This window comes from Ambystoma mexicanum, chromosome 2q, assembly GCF_040938575.1.
Source record: "Ambystoma mexicanum isolate Mex_15411 chromosome 2q, UKY_AmexF1_1, whole genome shotgun sequence".
Taxonomy (NCBI): domain Eukaryota; kingdom Metazoa; phylum Chordata; class Amphibia; order Caudata; family Ambystomatidae; genus Ambystoma; species Ambystoma mexicanum.
In genome coordinates this window covers 114,811,922-114,832,252 of record NC_090924.1, presented here as the reverse complement: position 1 = coordinate 114,832,252, position 20,331 = coordinate 114,811,922, and the positions used below count along the sequence as shown (strand labels likewise).

General features: G+C 45.7%; 1 protein-coding gene across 1 annotated transcript in view; it reads left to right on the top strand.

Annotated features, from left to right (window-relative positions):
• The window catches only part of LOC138569208 (lysosomal dipeptide transporter MFSD1-like), a 76,367-nt gene that overhangs the window by 9,956 nt on the left and 46,080 nt on the right, over window positions 1–20,331 (top strand). The window contains exons 2-3 of the mRNA XM_069646978.1: window positions 15,317–15,417; window positions 16,723–16,832. Coding sequence (XP_069503079.1) covers window positions 15,317–15,417; window positions 16,723–16,832 — 211 coding nt within the window. The remainder of the gene's footprint in view (window positions 1–15,316; window positions 15,418–16,722; window positions 16,833–20,331) is intronic.

Here is a 20,331-nt window from a genome sequence, read left to right as displayed (position 1 = left end):
AAAAGACCAAGGCTCATTAGCCATGTACTGCAACTAACTAACCGTACTAAAAACTCATCCTTCTGCATACACCTCTCAAACCCGGAACTAAACACAACCATACCTCTACAGCACCACAAATTGCATGTACTTCACAACAATGAAACAAACCACACATAATCTCGCCCAAAATACCACATGGCAACTATCCACCGAAAACCTACGCTCAGCAACCGGTGTATCCGTACTGCTACCAACAGCACATCACAGCTCTTGCTCTTTTTCCAGCTCAGTCCTACTACCATATCCGCCACCCTCCCTGCATTACAGAACCAATAGAGCACCAAGAGACCACGTTGGTGGCAACAGTGCATGTTATAAGAACCTTTCACATAACCTAGCAAGTTTCATGAGAATTGTATTGAAGATTAACACAAATTTAGGCAAGATAACCATTTTCATAAATGAGATCGTCAGTCGGGTCCACCTCTCTATGCCGAGTCTGCTGCAACAAAGGCACTGTGGTGTCGTAGACATCCAGTGCTCATCTTGCCACCTCCACACCCAACTATTGTGGCTGAATTCAAGGAAGCCATTAAAACCTGCCTCTTCAATTCAGCATACTAAGTGCCACCCTCCTTCTCTTGACCCCTCCACTGCTGACCTGTCATTTATTTATGTTTTGTGTGCACTCTGAGGCCCAAAACTGGGAGGGATCCTTGAGTCCAGACATCATGATGTAAGACAAGACGTTATGGTGCTAGCAAATAAATTAACTTCACAGAATTCCTTTGTAAGGCCAGCCTGGCATCCTGCCAGACACCAACTCCTTGATCACCCATTTAATTTCAAGGATGTGAATGGGAGACTGTAGCGTCTTCCTATGGGAGTCCTCCAGCCACACCAGTGTTGCCTGGTCCAAGTAGGCAGTTGTGCTGTCTACAATCGTGCATATTGTGACATGTAAAGGGAAGTGTACTAAGTGCTGAATATGATTTTGGTGCCAAGTTCTCTTGGCGGATCGCGAAGACAAGTTTAACTTCTGATCGCTCTCTTCATATCTCCTTGCCGTAACTTTGCTAGGAAGATATTTGGCATTGCGATCAGCTGCTTCACAGAATCGTGCAAGCTTCCCATTTTACTAGGGGCCAAATGGTGGTAGCTTTCTCCCATCTAACTCTCCCAGTTCTGTCTCTTGCACATTCAAGGTTGTCTAAGGTGAGTGCAGAACGCCTGCCTCATTGGTGATGCGATCCCCCATATATATACCTTAAATGCTTCTCGTACCATTGTTAAGTACTGACTCTGTGTTTTTATGAAAGACAAATTGGATTTAGTCAGCAATTGTAATTCTAAACACCAAGTCAGTCAGTGAATCAGATTTAAACTACCAGGATCTCTTGCATGGGGTCAGTGACAGTAGGTGGAGGGTCAATTGCAAAGATGGAGGAGGAATCTCACAATCCATGCAAGCTGTTCGTACACCTGGTGAACAACCACATATACATTAGAGTAAAAGAATTGTGGAGTGTGTATTGCGCTGGATGCGTATACAATATTCTCCAGATATCTACCAAGGCGAAGGCAGCCATTTTGTGCATGGGAAAGCAGGAAAGTATTCTGGAGGTCCTAGCTGCTTATACTTCTAAGAAAGTGTTATCTCCCCCTATTAAAGACCAAGAACCGACAAACGTAATACCTTTAGTGCACACCTGGAGGAAAAATTCAGGGTCCTCAAGAAGGACGAATAAATATTGACAATAGTTGTACACCCTGAAGATGCAGTGTTGTAGATTTGCTTACATTAAATAGAACCAAAGATATTTGCGTATCAGTATCAAGTACCCCCTGGAGTGGAACCTGAAGCTAGAATACCAGAGCTCCCCCTATTTTAGCATGTTTTCAATGACCCAGATGCATGACTTTTCTCCAAGAAAGAACCCTGCTGCCCCATGTATGCCAGCATCTTTTGTGCTTGGGAGGACCTCGTTTAGCCCCTGCACATTCCAAGAGATGGCAGCAAAAGTACTATGGACAGAATGTATTACTAATTTGGAAAAGCAGCAACTCATTCTCAGCCTAACCATCCCTCGCACAAGGCATGATCTAAACATAAAGGAGCTCCTGCCAAATTACTTTTGTACATCGTCTGTAAATTAAAATCCCAATGCATCCCGCTTCATCCCACACTGGCACAACTCCAACCTCTAGTGGGTGCTCCCCAATACTAAATGAAAAGGAGACCATACTGTATTAAAAAAAGAAAAGACAAAAGTGGCAGTCTTTCAGACCAAATCGATAACTTCAACAAAAAAAGAACAAAAGTTAATAAAGGGTGAAGCTCAAATTAGCGTAATCCGCTGCGGGTGGGGGACGGGCAGCCAAACCTCTGGTTCACAGACATTCAGAGTGATGTAGATCGTCGTATGTATAATGTGAAGCAGGCATCTGTCTGTGGTGGTATACTAAAGAATTTAGTGGGAGTAAGTTCCTTCCTATCGCTGCCAACGCAAATATGATGCATGGTTATATCTGGTAACTGTGAAGATGCTACGCAAAATCCTTCCTAGTTCGAGAATGGTATGAAGAAATCCATGTATCTGTGCCAATGGTAGCTTTAAGTGCCAAACCTATCTCAATCCAGTGACGGACTGTCTGGGCAGCGTAATCTCATAAAAGAATCTGCAGTAAGCGGTTTGGACTCCGTTTCTGATTATTTGACTGAATGTAGCATCTGCATTTGCAGACGCAGTAAAGAAATGGGACTTGTAATCTTCAATTTAGCTCATAATTGAATGTTGTACCCACTTCTCCCGAATTTTGTTGCAAACTTGGTCAAAGGTCTTACAGGAGGAATGCATCTGAAGACTAGGCTGGGAAGATCGTACATTTTGATGTTTTATACTGAAGGTCTCCCAGTTCTCTGGCAACCCTCCGTATCAACTTACTGTCTCTAGTGGAGTATTCTAGCCATGGTCTCGGCGACCAGTCTGGTGCCAGTCTGGGGCTCGATGCGGATGTTGCACTTGAAAGTGTTGGGGGGGAACACCAGATTGCAGAGCCATTCAAGGAGAATCTGCAAGAAAGGTATCCATTGGGCCTGTTTGAGGTCTCTCGAGAAGGTCCAGGATGCAAATGTTGTTTCACTGAGATCGGTTCTCAAGATCGTCACTCTTCACCTAGACTGCGGCTACTTGAGTACTATGCCTATGACTATTCAGGCACTGCTCTACTTCTTTTCCCTTGCCACACAGCTGCTCTAATTTACAATCGGATGTCCCTGCTTTTACATCTAGGGTATCAATTTTCTGATTGCTGGTAGTCCTCAGAGTCTGCAGCCGCTGGACGATCGCTGCGACAGCTGGATCATATTTTGCAGCTGGTGTCTATTCCTGAGTACTTCACAATATGTATAGACCCAGGGGTAAATACCAACTCTCATGGCATTTAACAATTGTTATTATAGTAACAATCTCCTTACATAGAACCAAACATTGAATTTGTTATAAAAAAATATTCTTTATTTTATATCGTGCATGGACAAAAGGTGAAAAAACAGTGTATACAAAATTACCATCATTCGTTAAAAATACATGAACTCAATCTCTACTGACAGTTAATTACACTATTAAGCAGAACCACACATCACAACCAACTATGACACAAACTCTAACTCGTACAACCCACATCATTCATTCACATTCATGGTCCATTCATACAGTGTAAAAAGCGCAAAGTAAACAATTATTTGAAAAAACAAAAGGTCTTACAACTCGACCCAAACAGTACAAAGTGCTATTTTGACATTATATACACCAATTCATTACAATGTTGGCATATATCAATGATCTAGTTTTGATATGAACATTCCCCATAGCAGTCGTGGCGACTGACCAACTTTTGTAGTCCGGTGGAACTTGAGCAAAAAAGTGTCGACTCAGATTTCAGCTTGGTACAGTTCATGGTTTCCGTACCCAAGCCATCTCCAGAACATACAAGAACCCCATTTAGGGTCACATTGGTGTGTGTTCCCAGTTGCCAATTTGGATGTCTCTGTGTTGTAATTGCCAAGGGCAGAAACTTCGTTCAGGCTGTCCCTCAAGGTGCCGTGCCTGACACCTGAAATTATGTGGACTTAATGTTTCAGTTCTTCAAACAAGGTGTCCAAGGAACTCGTCCGTCATGGCAATATGAGCTGTTTGCTCTCCTGGCTCAGTTGCGTCATTACTGGACCAAACACTGCATCTCCACTAATGGATCATGTAGGGGCATCTAACCGCCCGGTTTAGACCGTTAGCATTCGATGTCTTGAGACAGGCACAAAGACATTGCAGAGCTCAAAAGGCCATTTCCGATGCGTGGACAATTCTGGATATAACCACGCAACCACAAACGGCACTGGGATTTAGCGATGCAGGTGAAGATGGGTTTAGTGTGGCCTTCTTGGCAAATCTTTCCAATTTTAGGAACGTGGTTGCTAGAGTGAAACACAAGAGTGGGTTTCTCTTATTTCAGTACTACAGCAATATTACCAGATGTTTGGGGGAAGCACCACCCCAGTTACAGAGGGCCAGGCTGTAGGAAAGGGGAAAGCGGGCTCCTAGGAAGTTGTGCAATGAGCATATACCAATTCATGGCACTAGAGTCCTAGCGTAAGGAAACTGAAGAAAAACTAGATGGGAGCACTGCTGTATAATCTGTTCTCTTTTCCTTGTGGTTTTTGAAACACATCAGGATCCGGAGCCAGGGATAGGGGTGCAGGTCTCAGAGGGCTGCAGCACCCATGCCCTGGCTCAGTTAATTCACTCGGCACTGGGGTTGTGGATGCCGGGACCAGCCTCATACACTCATCATGACCAGGAAAGCCACATGCTTTGGATCTGGGGACTGGCTCATCACTTCCCCATTCAAGCATCTCATGTCGGTGCCCATCTCCAGCACAACATCTTGTCTCTAGCGCCTGTCCTGTACATTCACTTGGGTCATGATCCCGATCAATCGGTGGGCAATCGCAAACCCTTGTTTTCTCTGGTCACCCAGAAAGCGGTCACTGCCCACAAACGGTTAGGATGCCCCACGTGACATTACTAGTCCACATGTTTCAGATAGTTTGGGTCTATTTGACCTAAAACATTTGATCGAATTTATTTGACCTTTTTTGGTCTAAAAGGTGGGGGGAGACCCCCAGCAAACACCCCCAGTTCCCCTCAACCTAATCTATACCCTTACCCACCACCATATATATATTTTTAATTAAATTTGACCAAAAAAAGGGTAACAAAATTCGATCAAATGTTTTAGGTCAATTATGCTAATACCGCGTCAGGACACTCGTTTGTCTTCCATTCGCTGTGGTGTCCAGGCAGTGAACATCGGCTGCTGCACAATCCAAAGGGATCACTGATGCTTCACACCATCCAGGTAAGGCGCACTCCTGCTGCAAATAAGAGTTTGCCAAATGCAAATGCAGGTTGATTGTGGAAGGGAGGGACTGTTAAAGTAAGTGGAGACCTTTTTTAGTTATTCTAATCAAGTACAATTACATTGCTTTTGTCTCTGCTGAGTCAGCTGACTTGGGATTTTGGGAGTAGTGGTGACCCCAGGCAGTGATGCAGTACTATATCCCCAGTGGAACAACCCCGATGGCTGTTATGCTTCTTGCATTTTCAGGAGTTTAATGGCCAAAGTCATCACTGGATGGCACACAAATCACCTTACACATGGGCCTGGTGAAACGACTTCCATCAATCATGATCGACATAAGTGTTTTTACTTTGTCTGTTGGTAATGTGGAGAGTTGCAAACACTCCTACCACAGTTTTGTGTACTAAATGTCCAGTTTCATGGAGTCCTAATTTGAAAAGCCTACCGAAATCAATGACCCCGCCTGGACAAGCGTTTCCTGAATGTAATGGCGCCTGCTCACATATACATAGTACAGCAACCTTTTCTGCAGGTGATGGTAGGGTTTAATGCAGAGTTTAAATGCTGTCTGCAAGAGGAGCCAGTTGCTGAAGTGCCTCGGTTGACCAACGCGTGCTGAGGCAAATGGCACCGAAACCGTTATGCAGCAGGGAAGTAGAGCGTCATACCATAGAAAGTGAAGCAGAGAGGCGGATTTCCCGCTGAATTTAGTGATCGGGACGCCGCTCTGGAATCCTAATGGAAGGCCGAGTGATGCCTGCTAACTGCCAGTGCCCTCCGAGGTCTGCTCTGAGTGCAGGAAGAATGCCCCTGAGAATAACAACAGAGTCTTAAGTGCTTGCCGAGGGGTTGGCGGGGGGGGGGGGGACTATGCTCCGGTAAAATCTTCACGCTGCTAGCCAGGCATACAACTTCACTCGCACCCATTTTTCCATCTGCTGTGGCGATGCCCACTGGCCGTGGCTGTCCCTGGGGATCACTAGATGAGGAGAGAAGCCAGTAGGCCGCAGAGCCTGTTGGGGAATACACTGGTACTGGTACTGCTGCTACATTGGCTTGCTGCCCACCGGCCATGGTAGTCTCCTCTGACTGCTTTTCTGCACAGCTCAAAACCCCCTCTGTGTGGACAATGGGTACGTCAACAAGGCTGGAGAGGAGGGACCCTGGGATGACCCCCGCGCCAAGTGTGAGCGGCAAAAACGTACAACACAAATCTGGGCTAGATTCGAGGGACAAGGGACACCATCCTCCCTGTAGAAGTACCCCTCTCACTGATTACTTGTCATGTAAACAGCAACATGCCGGAGAGGAGACAAAGGCACAGTGCAGCTGAGCCCGTGGAGGACCCAGTTGACTGAACCAGTAGACATTGACCGAGTTATTAACAGTTCGGAACTACAGAGCAGATCGAATAACTGCACATCTAGGTGTTTGCAATTCACACAATGTATTGCTTTATTTGACAGCATGTCCTCTTCCATTGTCCAAACACCAGCCCCGAAAACGTGTGTTTCAGGGTTGGCGCGCTCCTTTCTCCAGTCCTCCTCCTGTGAAGTTCTCCTTTTTTCCTTAGTGCCACTCTTGTGAATTGGGTTTCTTTTTGCAGCTGGCCCACTTACTTCCTTGGGACATTCACTGCACATATCTCTAAGTGGCGTGTGCGATCCTGGACTCCAAACTCGCTTGTTATGGGGTTGCTGATCAGGGCTTCTGGCTGGCCAGTGCTGAAGGTTGCCTGCACCCCATATGTAGCCTTTGTGGTTCAGCAGCCCTACCTCTGTACTGCCAGGAACCTTGTTTCACCTTTATTTTTGTGTATTCAGTTACACCTTTCAGTACAACAACATTGGTATGTTGTGGTGGCTCTTTTCAACATGTTTGGGTGCAATATCAGGCCCTCGTTTATCTTTGAGGGGTTTTCCAGGAGGTAGCCCATTTGCCACTGTGGTGATCAAAGATGTCTGATCCCCATACTTAAGTTCCACTTTTTGTTGTTCTGTACTTTGGCTGTCTTCCTGGCTTGCTGGAAATTGCCATTTATATCCATGCATTAATGCAGGCTTTTTTTTTTAAGAAACCTAGAAAGATGGCCTCTGTTCGTGTGTGTCTTGCTTGAAATGGGAAGAGTGGCTGTTTGGCCGCAGTAAACCTTCCAGCCAATGTGATGTCATGGTTGCTGGGGCTGCTGCAGGATTGGACAACCAGCTGGGTGTGCATTTTGTGGCTGCTCCTCATTATTGGGCCTTGATTTTGGAATGTTAGGAGGCCATTCTTTAGTCGACCACTGCAGCCACTGCAGCCAAGTGACTGTAGAGAGATGCCAGATGACTGCGGCTGCAACCTGCTGTCACACCGATGCGGCCATGGAAGCTATGGGCAAGATGGAGGCGCTATTAGGACTCTACGGCTTGTCTGTTAGCAGTCTAGCCTTTTTTTGCTACGGGCATATATGGAAGCCACGCCCCCTGCGAGTCGCGTTGCAACTCGCTTTCGCTGACTTTTGTTTTGTTCCTTACCAGTGCCTTCCTAGATTTCCTCCCGTCTCAGCATTTCCCCTTTTGCTGATATATATTTCCTCTGCTGCCCTATCCTGCTCGCCGGATCTTGGTTCTCTTCCTTTGCCTTCCTTGCATATCATTCTGTTTACGTTTTCCGGCTTTGTCTAGTTCTGTTTCTGCTATCTGCTTTGCGCTGCCGCAGACCTGCCTTCCCCGGCGGCCGGGTTCCGACTTGTCGGCTCCCACCCGCTCGGGGTTACTTTCACTACATCTCCGTTCTCTCGCTCTCTCACTCTCTCGCACTCAAGCTCACTTGTTCTCTCTCACTCTCTCTCACTCAGACTCACTCGCGCTCTCTCACTCTCACTCACTCATTCTCTCTTGTGCTCTTTCTCGTTCTGACTTCTGGCTCTCTCTGATCTTACCTGTTTCTCGGGTAGTACTATTCCCGTGCTTACCCTTCTTTGTCCGCTTCCGTGTGTATTGCGGAAGTCATCTTCAGCGACTCTTCCTTACCTCTCCTTCCCGGGCTCCTTCATCCAGAAAAGCCCCGCTTCAGTGCCGCTATCCTTTGGAGTTACAACCAAGATCATTGTAGAATGTCCTCACCTGCCTCTGGACCTTCTAATCTACCCGGCCATCGTCATCTGCAGCTACACAGGGTTTTTTCTGCCTTTCAGGCTTTTTCCCTGTTTGAAGGAGCGGGCCCCCAGGGTTCACTTGACTGTTTGTTTTATTAACGGTCAAAGTGGCCTCGGGAGGAGACCGCCCCTATCTCTTTGAACGTAAGAAGGGGAAAGGATCTCTAAAGAAGGAAGGGGAAGAAGAGACACCTCCAAAGGACCGGAGAAGGAGGCATAAGGTACTCAGCCACGGTGAAGATCCAGGTGAGGCGATCCCTGGGAAAGGAGCCTTGGGCAGTGACACCTGCATTGGCCAAATTGATCTACTGCCTGGCGAAGCTCTGCCTCTTCAACTGGGGGAAACCTGTACCTGATGCTTGCCTCTCATGAGCTAGTGGGAGTACCGATCTGTTGTCCTCGCCACCAAAGGTTTGGTTTGTATTTGCCTGCAACAATTGGAGAGGGGGGATTCTCACTGCACAGATCTCATCCTCTCCGAGGGCTGGAAACTTAGTGAGCATGCTTATTGTGGGGCTGGAACCTCAAAACTACTGTAAACTACTGTTTGCATCGAGCCCCATTCTTCTCAATTGGAGACTTGTAAGTACTTATTCCTAAGTATCCAAGAATTGGCGTACTTACTTTAGATCCTTGGATTTTGGAGACATTGACTCTAGGGTAGGTTAGGGACTGGACTGATGAAGTTGACCATAAAATGCTTGCTTGATAAGTTTGCAAAATTGTACTGGGGCTCTGGGTTTGGAACCGACCTTGCTGAGCTCCGTTTTTTGCCTCTGCCGTTTCCGTTATTTACTTGCAAGGTCACAGGGTAGGTTGTTGAAGTGAAGCCCACACCTCGTTTGTTGGTTGCAAAATGGGGTTTTCCCTGGATACCTCGCGATTCAGTTTTGGGTGAAGATAATTTTTAATTTTCCACACGGTTTTTGCATCTTGTGCAGGTGCAAGATTTTTAATTTGTCCTGTATTTGTAGTGTGGACTCATAGTCTCAAAAAAGGTCAGCTAACATGTGTTTCGACCCGTGGGTCTCTTTCAAGGCTGATACATATTAAAAGTTACACACATATAATCACAGTTGTTTGTTTTGGTGACATTTGTGACGTGTGGTGGTGCAAAAGTGCATGGTCTAGTGACAGTTTTGCAGTGGATTCAGTAGCGGTTAGGTAATGTGCATTGGTTATGGTATAACAGTTGTATGAAGCATATGAAGGGTGCATTTCACATTTTATGTTGATACATAGGTGGGAGAGAAGTAGAAGAATGGCATTGGTTCATGTCGGGATCATTGGGTCAGACATGTTTATGCGAGGGATTGGTAGTCCTCTTACCTATGATGATGGATTTCTTGCCCTCTGTGATGTCCTGTTAGGCTTAGTGCGGCTAGTCCTGTAATTTTACAGCTGGGCTCTGGGCCCTGAAAGGTAATGGTTCATGGTTTCAGTCATAAAGAAGTCCCTTTGGTGGTGGTAGGCGGGTGTGGGGGTTGTGCTACTCACTTTTTGCTGCAGGTTGTGATCCCTCTTGGGGCGGGTCCTGGAGGTGTATGCTGGATCGTGTGCAGAGGGAGGCTGTGGCATAAGGCGTTAGCCTCAATGAGCTTGGTCTAATCCTGTGCGTCCAGGTTGCAAGGGGCCTATAATGCAGGTTCTCGTGCCTGTCCCAGCGTCCGGCGACATTAACATGGAGTACTGGGTTGCTGGGTCATATTGCTTCTGGCATTTGTGCATAATTGTTAATTTGTTGTGGTCCCAATGGATAAATAGTGCCGTTTATGGTGAATAGAGAGCCGTTTCCCTGTCGACGTGGCGTGTCTCTGAATGGTGTGACAAGGTGCGTTGAGGCATGTGCCCCGTGATGGCAGTGGAAAATTACTAACCCGTTGGTGAGTGCTAACCGCGTTGTGGTTGGGGCATAGGTTTCGAATTGTTATGAGCAAGTGGTGTTTCTAGATGGTGTTCCCATCAAGGCGGCGTGCCGCATGAGCCCAGGGGTGGGTTGGCTTACCTTGTTTAATGTGGATTGCGGCATGGATACGTCCTGCTCCCGTGGCATGGTGTGTCTTGGTGCCATCGGTGTTTAAACTATTAGCGGCATGCATGGTGGGGGGTGTCCAAATGTTGCGGGGGTGTCCCCCGCAGGTTGCATGCCTTAATATTGCCGCAAAAATATGGCAATATTTTTGTATGGCGTAATTTTTTTGCCGGAATATTTACACATGGAACCCACACAGCTCCATGGATGTTTGGACCAGTAGTGTACGTAGTTCCAGAGAAAGGAACTACTATTATTACTGCCTAATACACAGACGTAAACGTGTACCTTTTTAAATATGCATGAATAACGAGGTACAAAAAAAGTATTATTACAAAAAATTTCGTTTTTCCAATTAAAACAATTTTTTTACACGCTTATAAAGTAGTCCCATCGGGAAATGGACTTACTTTCCCAACTTTAAAAAATGGGGAGTCAAATACTCCCACATGAAAATCTTATCTGGAGCACTGCTTAGAAGAGCCTGGTTATCTTGAAACCAACAGCTTCCAGGATCCACTTTGGCACCCCGGCCAACTGGGGCAACATAAATCTATGTAAGCTCTAGAAGACATGTGAAGCAAGGATGATGATATGTACTGTACACAGGTATTGCTGGAAGATTAGTTGCACTCTAGGTATTCGTGCCTCAAGCTGCAGCAGCAGCAGCGAGAGACTGAGCAAGGTCATATTACAGGAAAAGGTAGCAGCAGAGGTATTCATGTGCAAGTAACAGGATATTAACAGAGATTAATGCCATCACAGATGTGGCAGAGTTATGATGATGAGGCAAATATAAGACTAAGTGAGGTAGCAGCAACATTGAAGAACTAACAGTAAAGCAAGTGAAGGGGAAAGTAATTTTAAAGAGAATGTAAAAAGTGAAGACCTGTAAGGAACATGCAGAAGGCAAGGGATGCAACAGACACCCTCGGCAATGGAGCACAAGACAGGGCAACATAGCAATGAAAGGATTCAAGGCATGTGCATCCAAAAAACCAAAAGGGCCGACCTGCCGCAGACTTCGCTTTTGCCCATTGTGGACCAATATATTGAATTTGGGCAGCGCTCCAGAGAGCTACACAACGTCCTTGTATCAATTCACAAGTAACTAGAGCAGACCGTCTCCGGCCCTCGATATAATTCACCATCCAGTTGTTATCAGGACTGTTGGACCGTACAGGCCCACCCATGTTGCCTTGATAAAGACCCTTCCTTTGGTCGAAACATGTGCTGTCTGTTTCTCTAGAATGTTTTCATTTTTGTTTATTTTTTTGCAAACTATGCTACTTCACATATGTACGCTACCCTAGCCTTGATTTTCTTAAAGAATTGAATAATTGGAATCTTCCAGTTTCATGGTTCAATAAATCACAGTATCTGTCTACCATGCCTCTTCCGTGCGCATAGTTGCCCCTGGTTTCTGCTTGCTAGATGGTAATAAACCATACTTTGGTTCCTCCACACAAAATCCAAGTGAGATTTCTCGCGTCACGCATGGTGCAGTTTGGGGTGGTACCGCAACTAGAAAGTGCAAAAAATCATAAAGGGGGGGCGCCCCTGAGAATTCATTTGCCCGGGGCATCACCACACCTTGTGACGGCCCTAGTCCTGCTGTCTATAGGACCCAAACCTTCGGAGACTGCAACTTTCTTATCAACTCATTAAACCTTTAGCATATACAAATGGTTTTCCTTGGCTAAAATCGTCTTCCACGCTAAGTTTGTACCCTGTATGCTTCTGGCAAGATATATATTTTTCATACGCATCTCTAATACATTTTCTTTTAAAAAAGAAAAAATTAGGCTACTGCTTCATGCAATGTGACCCCCTCCCCCCCCCGCCGCATGTATGTATGGGATTTATAAAGCGACGATCTAGAAGGGAAGCAACTAAGCACTGTACAAAGAGGATGCATTTGTGGGGGTTACAGGCAGGATGCTGGGGTAGCCCAGGAGCTGCGCCCGGTGGTGGATGCATCCTGTTCCTATGCAACAGCCTATATTTGTGTCTGTCACCCCAGCAACTAGTTGCCTCCTTGGATCCCTTTTGGATTCCTGAAAGAAAGCTTAATTTGTGGGAGACATAGCCACACCAGTTGGATTGGCGTGTATAGTGCAAGGATAGAAGTATGTGGATTATTATTTTTTTTAAGCAGGAGCTCACAGCTGTTCCTGGGTGTTGCTTCCCCTGAGGAATTGGGAGCTAGTGCCTAGCATGCCATCTATTTGAGATGCAAACCATAACGTTCTGTCAATTAACTTTAATATTTTTACTTCCATGGATAGCCCTAGGTTGGGTGAAACGCGTTAGTGCGTTTCATGTTTTTCATGGACTGGAGAGTATGAGTATTACTATTTTGAGTGCCGCCAATTGATGCGCAGGGTTCGCCATGCTGTTTCTTCCTAATTTTTAGTTTTCTTGGACTGTGTTAGCCAAGGGTAATATAAAAAATGTTGCTCCAAAAAAGACAACAAGACGGTACCTTAGACTAACAAATATATTTATTAGCAAGCTTTCGTAATTTTCAAATTACTTCATCAGGCATGGGAAGACTATGAGGCTTTTGGACTAAGAAGGCAACTCAAGGACTGGCCTCTGGATTGTCTTATCTGTTTGTGTCTATTTCTGATTGGTGTCCTTCACGAGAGCTATATATAATCTTCCAATTATGATCTGAATGTCTTGCAATGTGCCCCAGTTCCCCATTATACACATTCCCAAACATAGATGAATGTCACATAGCTAGGTATATGGCCCTTTTTTTTTGTCAACAAACGTGGCTCCTGTTGGCGATTAGCCATCCAGCTTCTTTGCTACAACCAGGAGCTTAAAAGAACTCGCTCCCAGGATTTCTCCAACCCTAGTAGAACATCATTGGTTGCAGTACTGGAATAAAGCCAAGTTGATGTATCCCAGTGCAAAGGAGAAGATGCGAAAATCTGCCAGCTGCCTTCTATCTTTTGGTTTTGATATGGGAGGGACTAAGCGGCTCAGGCAGATTCCATAAATAGCTGCATAGGCCCGTGGGAGGTGGTGGGGTTTATGCAGATTGCCTTCTCTTCTGCAATTCAGGAGGGGCATGCAGCCACCCAATATGGACCTCAGGGTTTTCTGGGAATTGTAGCTCAGACGCCTGAAAGTTTTGCACATGTCAGCATGGGCAGTTGGGTCATTTCCTCCTTGGAGGCTATATATTTTTAATGTTGCTCTACTCACAACAAACAGTTCTGCTTTTTCTGTTTCTTGTGGTACCATGGAGGGAGTAACAAGGCTATCCAAGTCAAAGCGTCTGAAGACCGAATGTCCTAGGAGACCTGGGTCTTATAGTTCTGTCGGATTTCAGAGCCTTTGGCACGCCGTGAAGTAAATTAAGGTTCCCCTTAAAATGCAACATAATGTTACTCAGTCTTGTAAAGTGCAGCCTCTAGCTAACTTGCGCGGCCTCTTGGTTCTGCATTAGGGGGAAAAATGTTGCATAGTGGAGACCTCTGTATTCTGATGAGGAACATCTGAAGGAGAATCTAGATATGGCTCAGCAAAAAGTTCCCAACACCCAGATTCCAGAACTGTGAGAGAGAGAGAGAGAGAGAGTGAGCGATATTGTAGACCAGAAACACATTTCCGAGATATTGTAGACCAGAAACACATTTCCGACATGGCAAGATACGAGGGTACGCTGCTGCCGCTTAGGGAATGAAATAGATGTGTTGAGTTGTATTTTTAGCCTGACACAGGCTTGTAAAAAACAGGTCCCCAAACCCCCCCTCCTCCCCCCACCAGAGCAGGAGTACATTTTCTGCTATGACACTGAGTTTAGAAAATGAGGTCTGTGTAACCCAGGGGTGTTGCTAGGTCTGGAAAAGATCCGGGGCTACACTAATGTTGGGTTTGTCGGGACTCTGGGCCAGCTAGCCTTTTGGTTGCAGACCCTGAGATTCTATCCGGGGCTACAAACAAAAGACTCTGGGCTATAGCCCCCTAAGCCACCCCCTAGCAACGCCTCTGGTGTAACCAAAAATGACCCAACATGCTCCCCTTAAGCAGGTTCTCTACAGCGGATACTGTTTTCACCTCGGTTCTGTGCTTATGGAAAGGGGATCTGGGTTCCCACCTGGAGTTAGTTTGCCATTAGCACATTGATCATTTGTTCCCTTAGAATGTCTCGCGCTTCCAGGGTCATTGGAGGACTTGCTACTCCCCCAAATGGTCTTGCGAGTCAGCCGTGAAGATTTGCATCTGATCGGCAGTGGCAAGCTTCTGCATGGCCTACGGAGCCCAGCACTCCTCCTTTCACCTTAGACAGTTCATCGGGCATGTTTCCTGCACCATCTCGCTACCATAGGACCAGCGGGTGGTTGGTAATCTGCAGAATTGGGCCTATATCTTTCTTGAAGCAACTATCTGGAAAGCAGTGTATTATTACATATAGGAAGGACGCAGACCCGTTTGTTATGATTGTATATTGGTGCAAATTGACAAGGGAATATGTGAATTTGTGACCGAACTTCCAATATGTTCACTTTGTGGTTGGTCAAAACTCTGAGGAACAACCGTCTGAAGAAGACGAACACGACCAAAGTCTTTCCTGCTGCAAAGCTCTGTTATCTTAGAACCGCCCCCCCCCACTCTTTTGTGCGGGATGGGTCCTTCAGGTAGTGTGGCATCGACATTTGTGAGAAATTAACTATTCTCGTTGTAACCGAGTCGTGTTGTTTGCCTCACTCATGCTGCCTCTCCAGCCTATTACAGGTTCCTGGTGCTCTTCTTCAACTGCCTCCTGACGTTCGGCTCCTACTTCTGCTTTGATATCCCAAGTGTCCTACAGGATCAGTTCCAGGGGGTGAGTACCGAAGCTCTCAGGTCCCCATGTGCCTGCCAGAGTAATGTATTTCATGGCTGATCGGAGGACAAGAGGGTATGATATGATAAGATATAATATGGCATTTATAACGCACCTATACACAAGGGTCATGCATGATCATGGAATTTGTAATAATACCAATGAAAAGAGGAATATACTTCTCATCAGTTAGTGCCAGTGCACATAGCCTAGGTCAATGGTTTGGCACTTGCATAGCAAGGCACTCCACTCCACCCCCATTCTCCCAGGAGCTCTGGCTGGCCAACCATTGACCCACAGCATGTTTTGTTATTGGGTCCACAACATTCCTAGCAGTCCACCTCTATGATGACCTGCCTCATTCATTATTGTTGGACGTATGAAGACATACACACACCCCCTTTGACAAACAGGCTCCATGCTAACAGGCCTAGTTAAACCATTGCTGTGATCCCTTTCACAGGCAAGACTGGACATGTTTGCCATGGCCTGCACTGCCCCCTGCTTTTCCGTTTCTTGGATTGTACACATCTGTCCTTGTTTTGCAATCCCTGCATCAGTCCAGCAACTCAAGTGTCCATGGCCGCACATTGTTTCTGGCCTGAAACACCCGCTATAAAACCTCTCTGCGATTTAATGGGATACCCCTGCCCACACATGTCAGTTCACCCCTATCCAGACCTGGAATTCCCATCCCTCGTGTTCTTAAACTGTTGTCTGTTCACACCTTCACCTCCTTCTGCTTCCCCAGCACTGGTACACCAGTTCCACCAGCAAAGGCCCTTGTGGTACTGGAACTCTTTGAACTAGTTTTCATCTTTGGGGGAGAGAGGAGCGGTGGGGGGTAGGGGGATCGTATAACTAACTATACATCACCCTACTGGCAGTTTGGGGGTGATTGTCATGGATCCAATTATAAACCAAATTAAATTATAAAGAAGGAAAAGTTACACTGTTGTGAAGCGCCATCATTTACAAACGCACACAATGGAACACATATTGGAAGTGCAGGAAAAATAGAAATTGTGAAGCCACATGCACCTCAGACCCATGATCAATTACCCTGCTTTGCACCCATGTGAGCCTTGCCACAGTTGCAATTTGTGGCTATTGGTGTTCATTCTTGTGTAGTACGATTTGCTCCTGTTGCCCGGATTGGACCTCTTTCTCCTTGTGTGTGCCAGCTTAAGATCACTCAGCAGCATGGCATATGCTGCCTACGTGCAGTCTGATGTGTTCTTCATGTGGGCTCTCTCTCCTATGCTTAGTTGTGCCTGAAGGCATTTGTTTTGATTTTCCACACAGAACCTGACCTGCTCCAATGGTACTCGCCCCAATGGCACGTCTGACTGTGTGGAAGGGCTGGGAATGACACCCGAGCAATACAACTTGCTGTACGCTATCTACGCCTGGACGTGAGTACCACCTTTCCAGTTCCATGGTGGCAGGAAGGTTTTTCAGTGTTCTGCTGCGTGGAGCCAATGCAGTGTTAACAGTAGCGGAAAAATAGAACGAGTGGTACTCTGGCTGCATCCAAAAAGGAGCGAATGGGATAGCGGGAGGGGTGGGGCTTGACCTTTGTTTTTTAATCTTTGTTGTCTCTTGTCGTGTTGGGGCTTGACTGGAAAATACAAGAAATCATTTTAAAAATCGCAGAGGACTCCTTGCTGTCAAAAATACAAACAATATATAAAAAAAATTGAAATCTTTGCTCCAACAGGGCATGCAAATCAAACCAGATACTATTTGACACACACCTCTTTAGAACATGGTACTTCTTCCAGTCCTCATTTATACTAAACGCACAATTCCAAAGTGTTAGACAAGATTTCTCTTTGTAGTACCTTTCCCTTCATTTCTATGGACCCCGCCCCCGCCACAGACATTTTGCTTTTTATTTTTGAATCTGACCTGAACTTTTTACAGTTCCATGAAGCTTCATTACAATGGTTTTTGCTCATTTGTCGTGGGGAAACTGACATGTCCTTCAGGCTGTCCGTACTGGGAAACATTGTTTTCCTTAGTCTTGTTACTTATGTTGCAGTGCAGTACAATGGGGTACACTTTTTGCCCTACACTAATACAGAGGATTTTTGGTTACTTAAGTTGTGCCTAAGGGACGAGCTGAAAGCAGCAGTTACTTCTTGCTCTTTTTGAGTGTTCTTTGATTTAGCCTTGCTGCGTTTACCGCTCTACTGTGGCTAGTGTCCAAACATGGCCGTGCGACAAGGTTTTAGTTTGCCTCTTGACCATCTTGTCACTAACCCTTCATCCCGACCTTTGAGAACACAAGCAGTCTTATATGGACTTCCAGTACCTGGGAAAGTTGGGGCTGTTTCGCTTGCTACTGCAGGGACATGTGTGTTTGCTGCCAGGATGTGGTTTGGGACTGTCTCGTCCCTATCTACAAACTGGTTTCAGTGTGTCTGGATGGTATGCATGAGTTGTACCACCAGTGGTCCAGATTGGGCCACTGCTTGAGTGTGTGTGTTGGCCAGATCTTAGATTGGCTAGTGGAAGTTTCGGTTCTTACCTGGCTTTTGGATAAGAAGAGGACCCCTGCACCCTTTCCAGAGATATCCTGAAAGAAACCTGAATGAGCCAAGTATCCTGTCCAGCTTCCAGACAAGTGAGTAGACCGGAGATTTGTTGGAAGAAGGCCTGGCGACCAACTTCTGCTGCTGTCCTGGAGAGCCCTGTCTGGCTAGTGATCTCCAAAAGTCTGCGAAGGGGCTTCAACCCTAGGGGTGGTGGGAACAGTCAACCTCAATGTCAGCTCGGAGTCCTGCAAAGAAGAGCCCTCGGGGTGCCCCTGGATCACCCAGTGGCTGACCAGCTCAGAGTTTGTGCTACCGTGCTGCAGATTACACCATTACGCATTGAGGCTCATAACTTTGGAGATCCACAGCTTATGCTACCGAGTCGTCTCCCAGCCAAATCTCTTAGTTCCAGTACCAAGGGCACCCGAGACAGTAGGTAAAGTCTGAGCACAACAGTTGTCGCGTGCATCAGTGGGCGTTGTCCAAAACAGCTTTCCTGCATCCAGTTCTGTGTTGAGAGGGGCCCTGCATAGAGTTTTTCTGCATTCTCCATCCTGTAGACGCATTTGTTGCCGACCAGAGAAGTGGTCGAACCTGAAACCCACAAAGGACTGGATCCGACGGTCAGAAAAACGACCTTGGACCCTCTTCTGAAGACCTGCCAAGTCCTAAGAAGAATCTGAGTACGGGGGATGAATTGTAACACTACTTACCTGAACCCCATTTCTCCCCTTTGAAAGTTTGGTAGCTTCTAGTATCATTTACAACAGTTTGGCTTTGCCATTGCTTGCTCGCGCAAGCATTTTGGAAAGTTGGGGACACATTTATTCACTAGAACAACTTGTCCTCTACCTCTTGGAACTCTTCATTGGACCCCGGAAGCCCTCCACTAACTTTTTCCCATCTCACAAAACTGTGTGGAACTTTGGTGATCTTTTGGGCACAAGTTCCCATGTATCTTAGGGATGGACTTTTGAAGTTAGTGTTGTATCTCTGTGGACCTGTAGTACTGCATACTAATACTTACCTTCCTTTATTATGTATGTTTCCTTAATTCAGTGATTGTATATATGTATCATTCATTTAGTTTGTGTGATAACATTACGTGCTAGTTGTCATTTTTCATAGTTTTATATGGCCATAAATAAGTATTTTTATAACTGTTTGCTTGAGTGTGTTCCTTGACCTTTCACTGTGTATACTCCATTGAGGGTCCCTTACTAGGCTCACCCTTCCTGAGACTTATCCTTGACCACTCACCTAGCAACCTTGAACAAGTTTGGCTATAGCTCCCAGAGTTGTCCCCGTCACTAAACTAGGTTGGCCACCTATACATCTGTCCACCAGGCCAGAGTATAGAAATCCAGTCCAACATAAGCATATCTTGAACATATTGTGATTGGCATAGGGATCAGAACAGTGTCGGTAGGTAAAAATGACATTGTCCTATATGCATAGTATAAAGGTCAACCCAACGTTGACTGGTGCAACTTAAATGTTAATTTTATATTATTAATGCATCCCGCTTTTTTCTTTAATTACTATTAGGTTTTGTAAATTAATTGCACTACCACTGTATTGGATCACCGTATTTATTTACTTATTAATCTTATCCTCTCTTATGCTCTGTACTTTCCAATTTCTCCCCGTCCCATGCACATTCCCCCTTTTCCCTTCCCCATCCACTTGTGCGTTCTCAATGTCACTGGGCCTAGTAAGATCGTTGTGTTTGTTCTCTCCCCTGTTCCCCTCCCTTTGCCTGATCGCGCTCTGAAACACCTGTGTATGAGCGCAATATAAATAAAATACCATAACAATTACTGTATCCTTTTTCAATAATTTATTTTTAAATGACTATAATTGAGCAAACCATAAATGCAATACTTTGGGCAAGCCAATACATATACCTTAAACTCAACACACTTAGTGGTTGCTAGTTATCATCTGGCTGCAGTCACTTCGTTTGGATAAAATGGGAAATGTTGGCTCCGCCGCAGTTAGTCTTTCCACTGACTGACTTTCTGGCCGGTCAAGCTGTATGTCTGCCTCTCAAATGGGCCACTAACGGAGGACACTGTTTTGTCCCTAAAATCATTAATGGTTTGCATGTAATCCCTTCTAAGGGCTTCAAATTTGGCCGTTGGCCACAGTGAGAGTATATTATCTTCGCAAATTCACACACTTTAAACAGTGGAGTGTTTTTTTTTTAACCCACTATGAATTTTATGCGCTTCAACACATACCTTCTAAGCTTTACTTGGTACAAATATTTGCGTTTTGGATTTCAAAGCCTCAATAATACTGTCTTATAACTTGCCAAATAAACATAGCAAGGCAACCTGACAACAGTAACTCCTTCTAGAAACATGTTCAA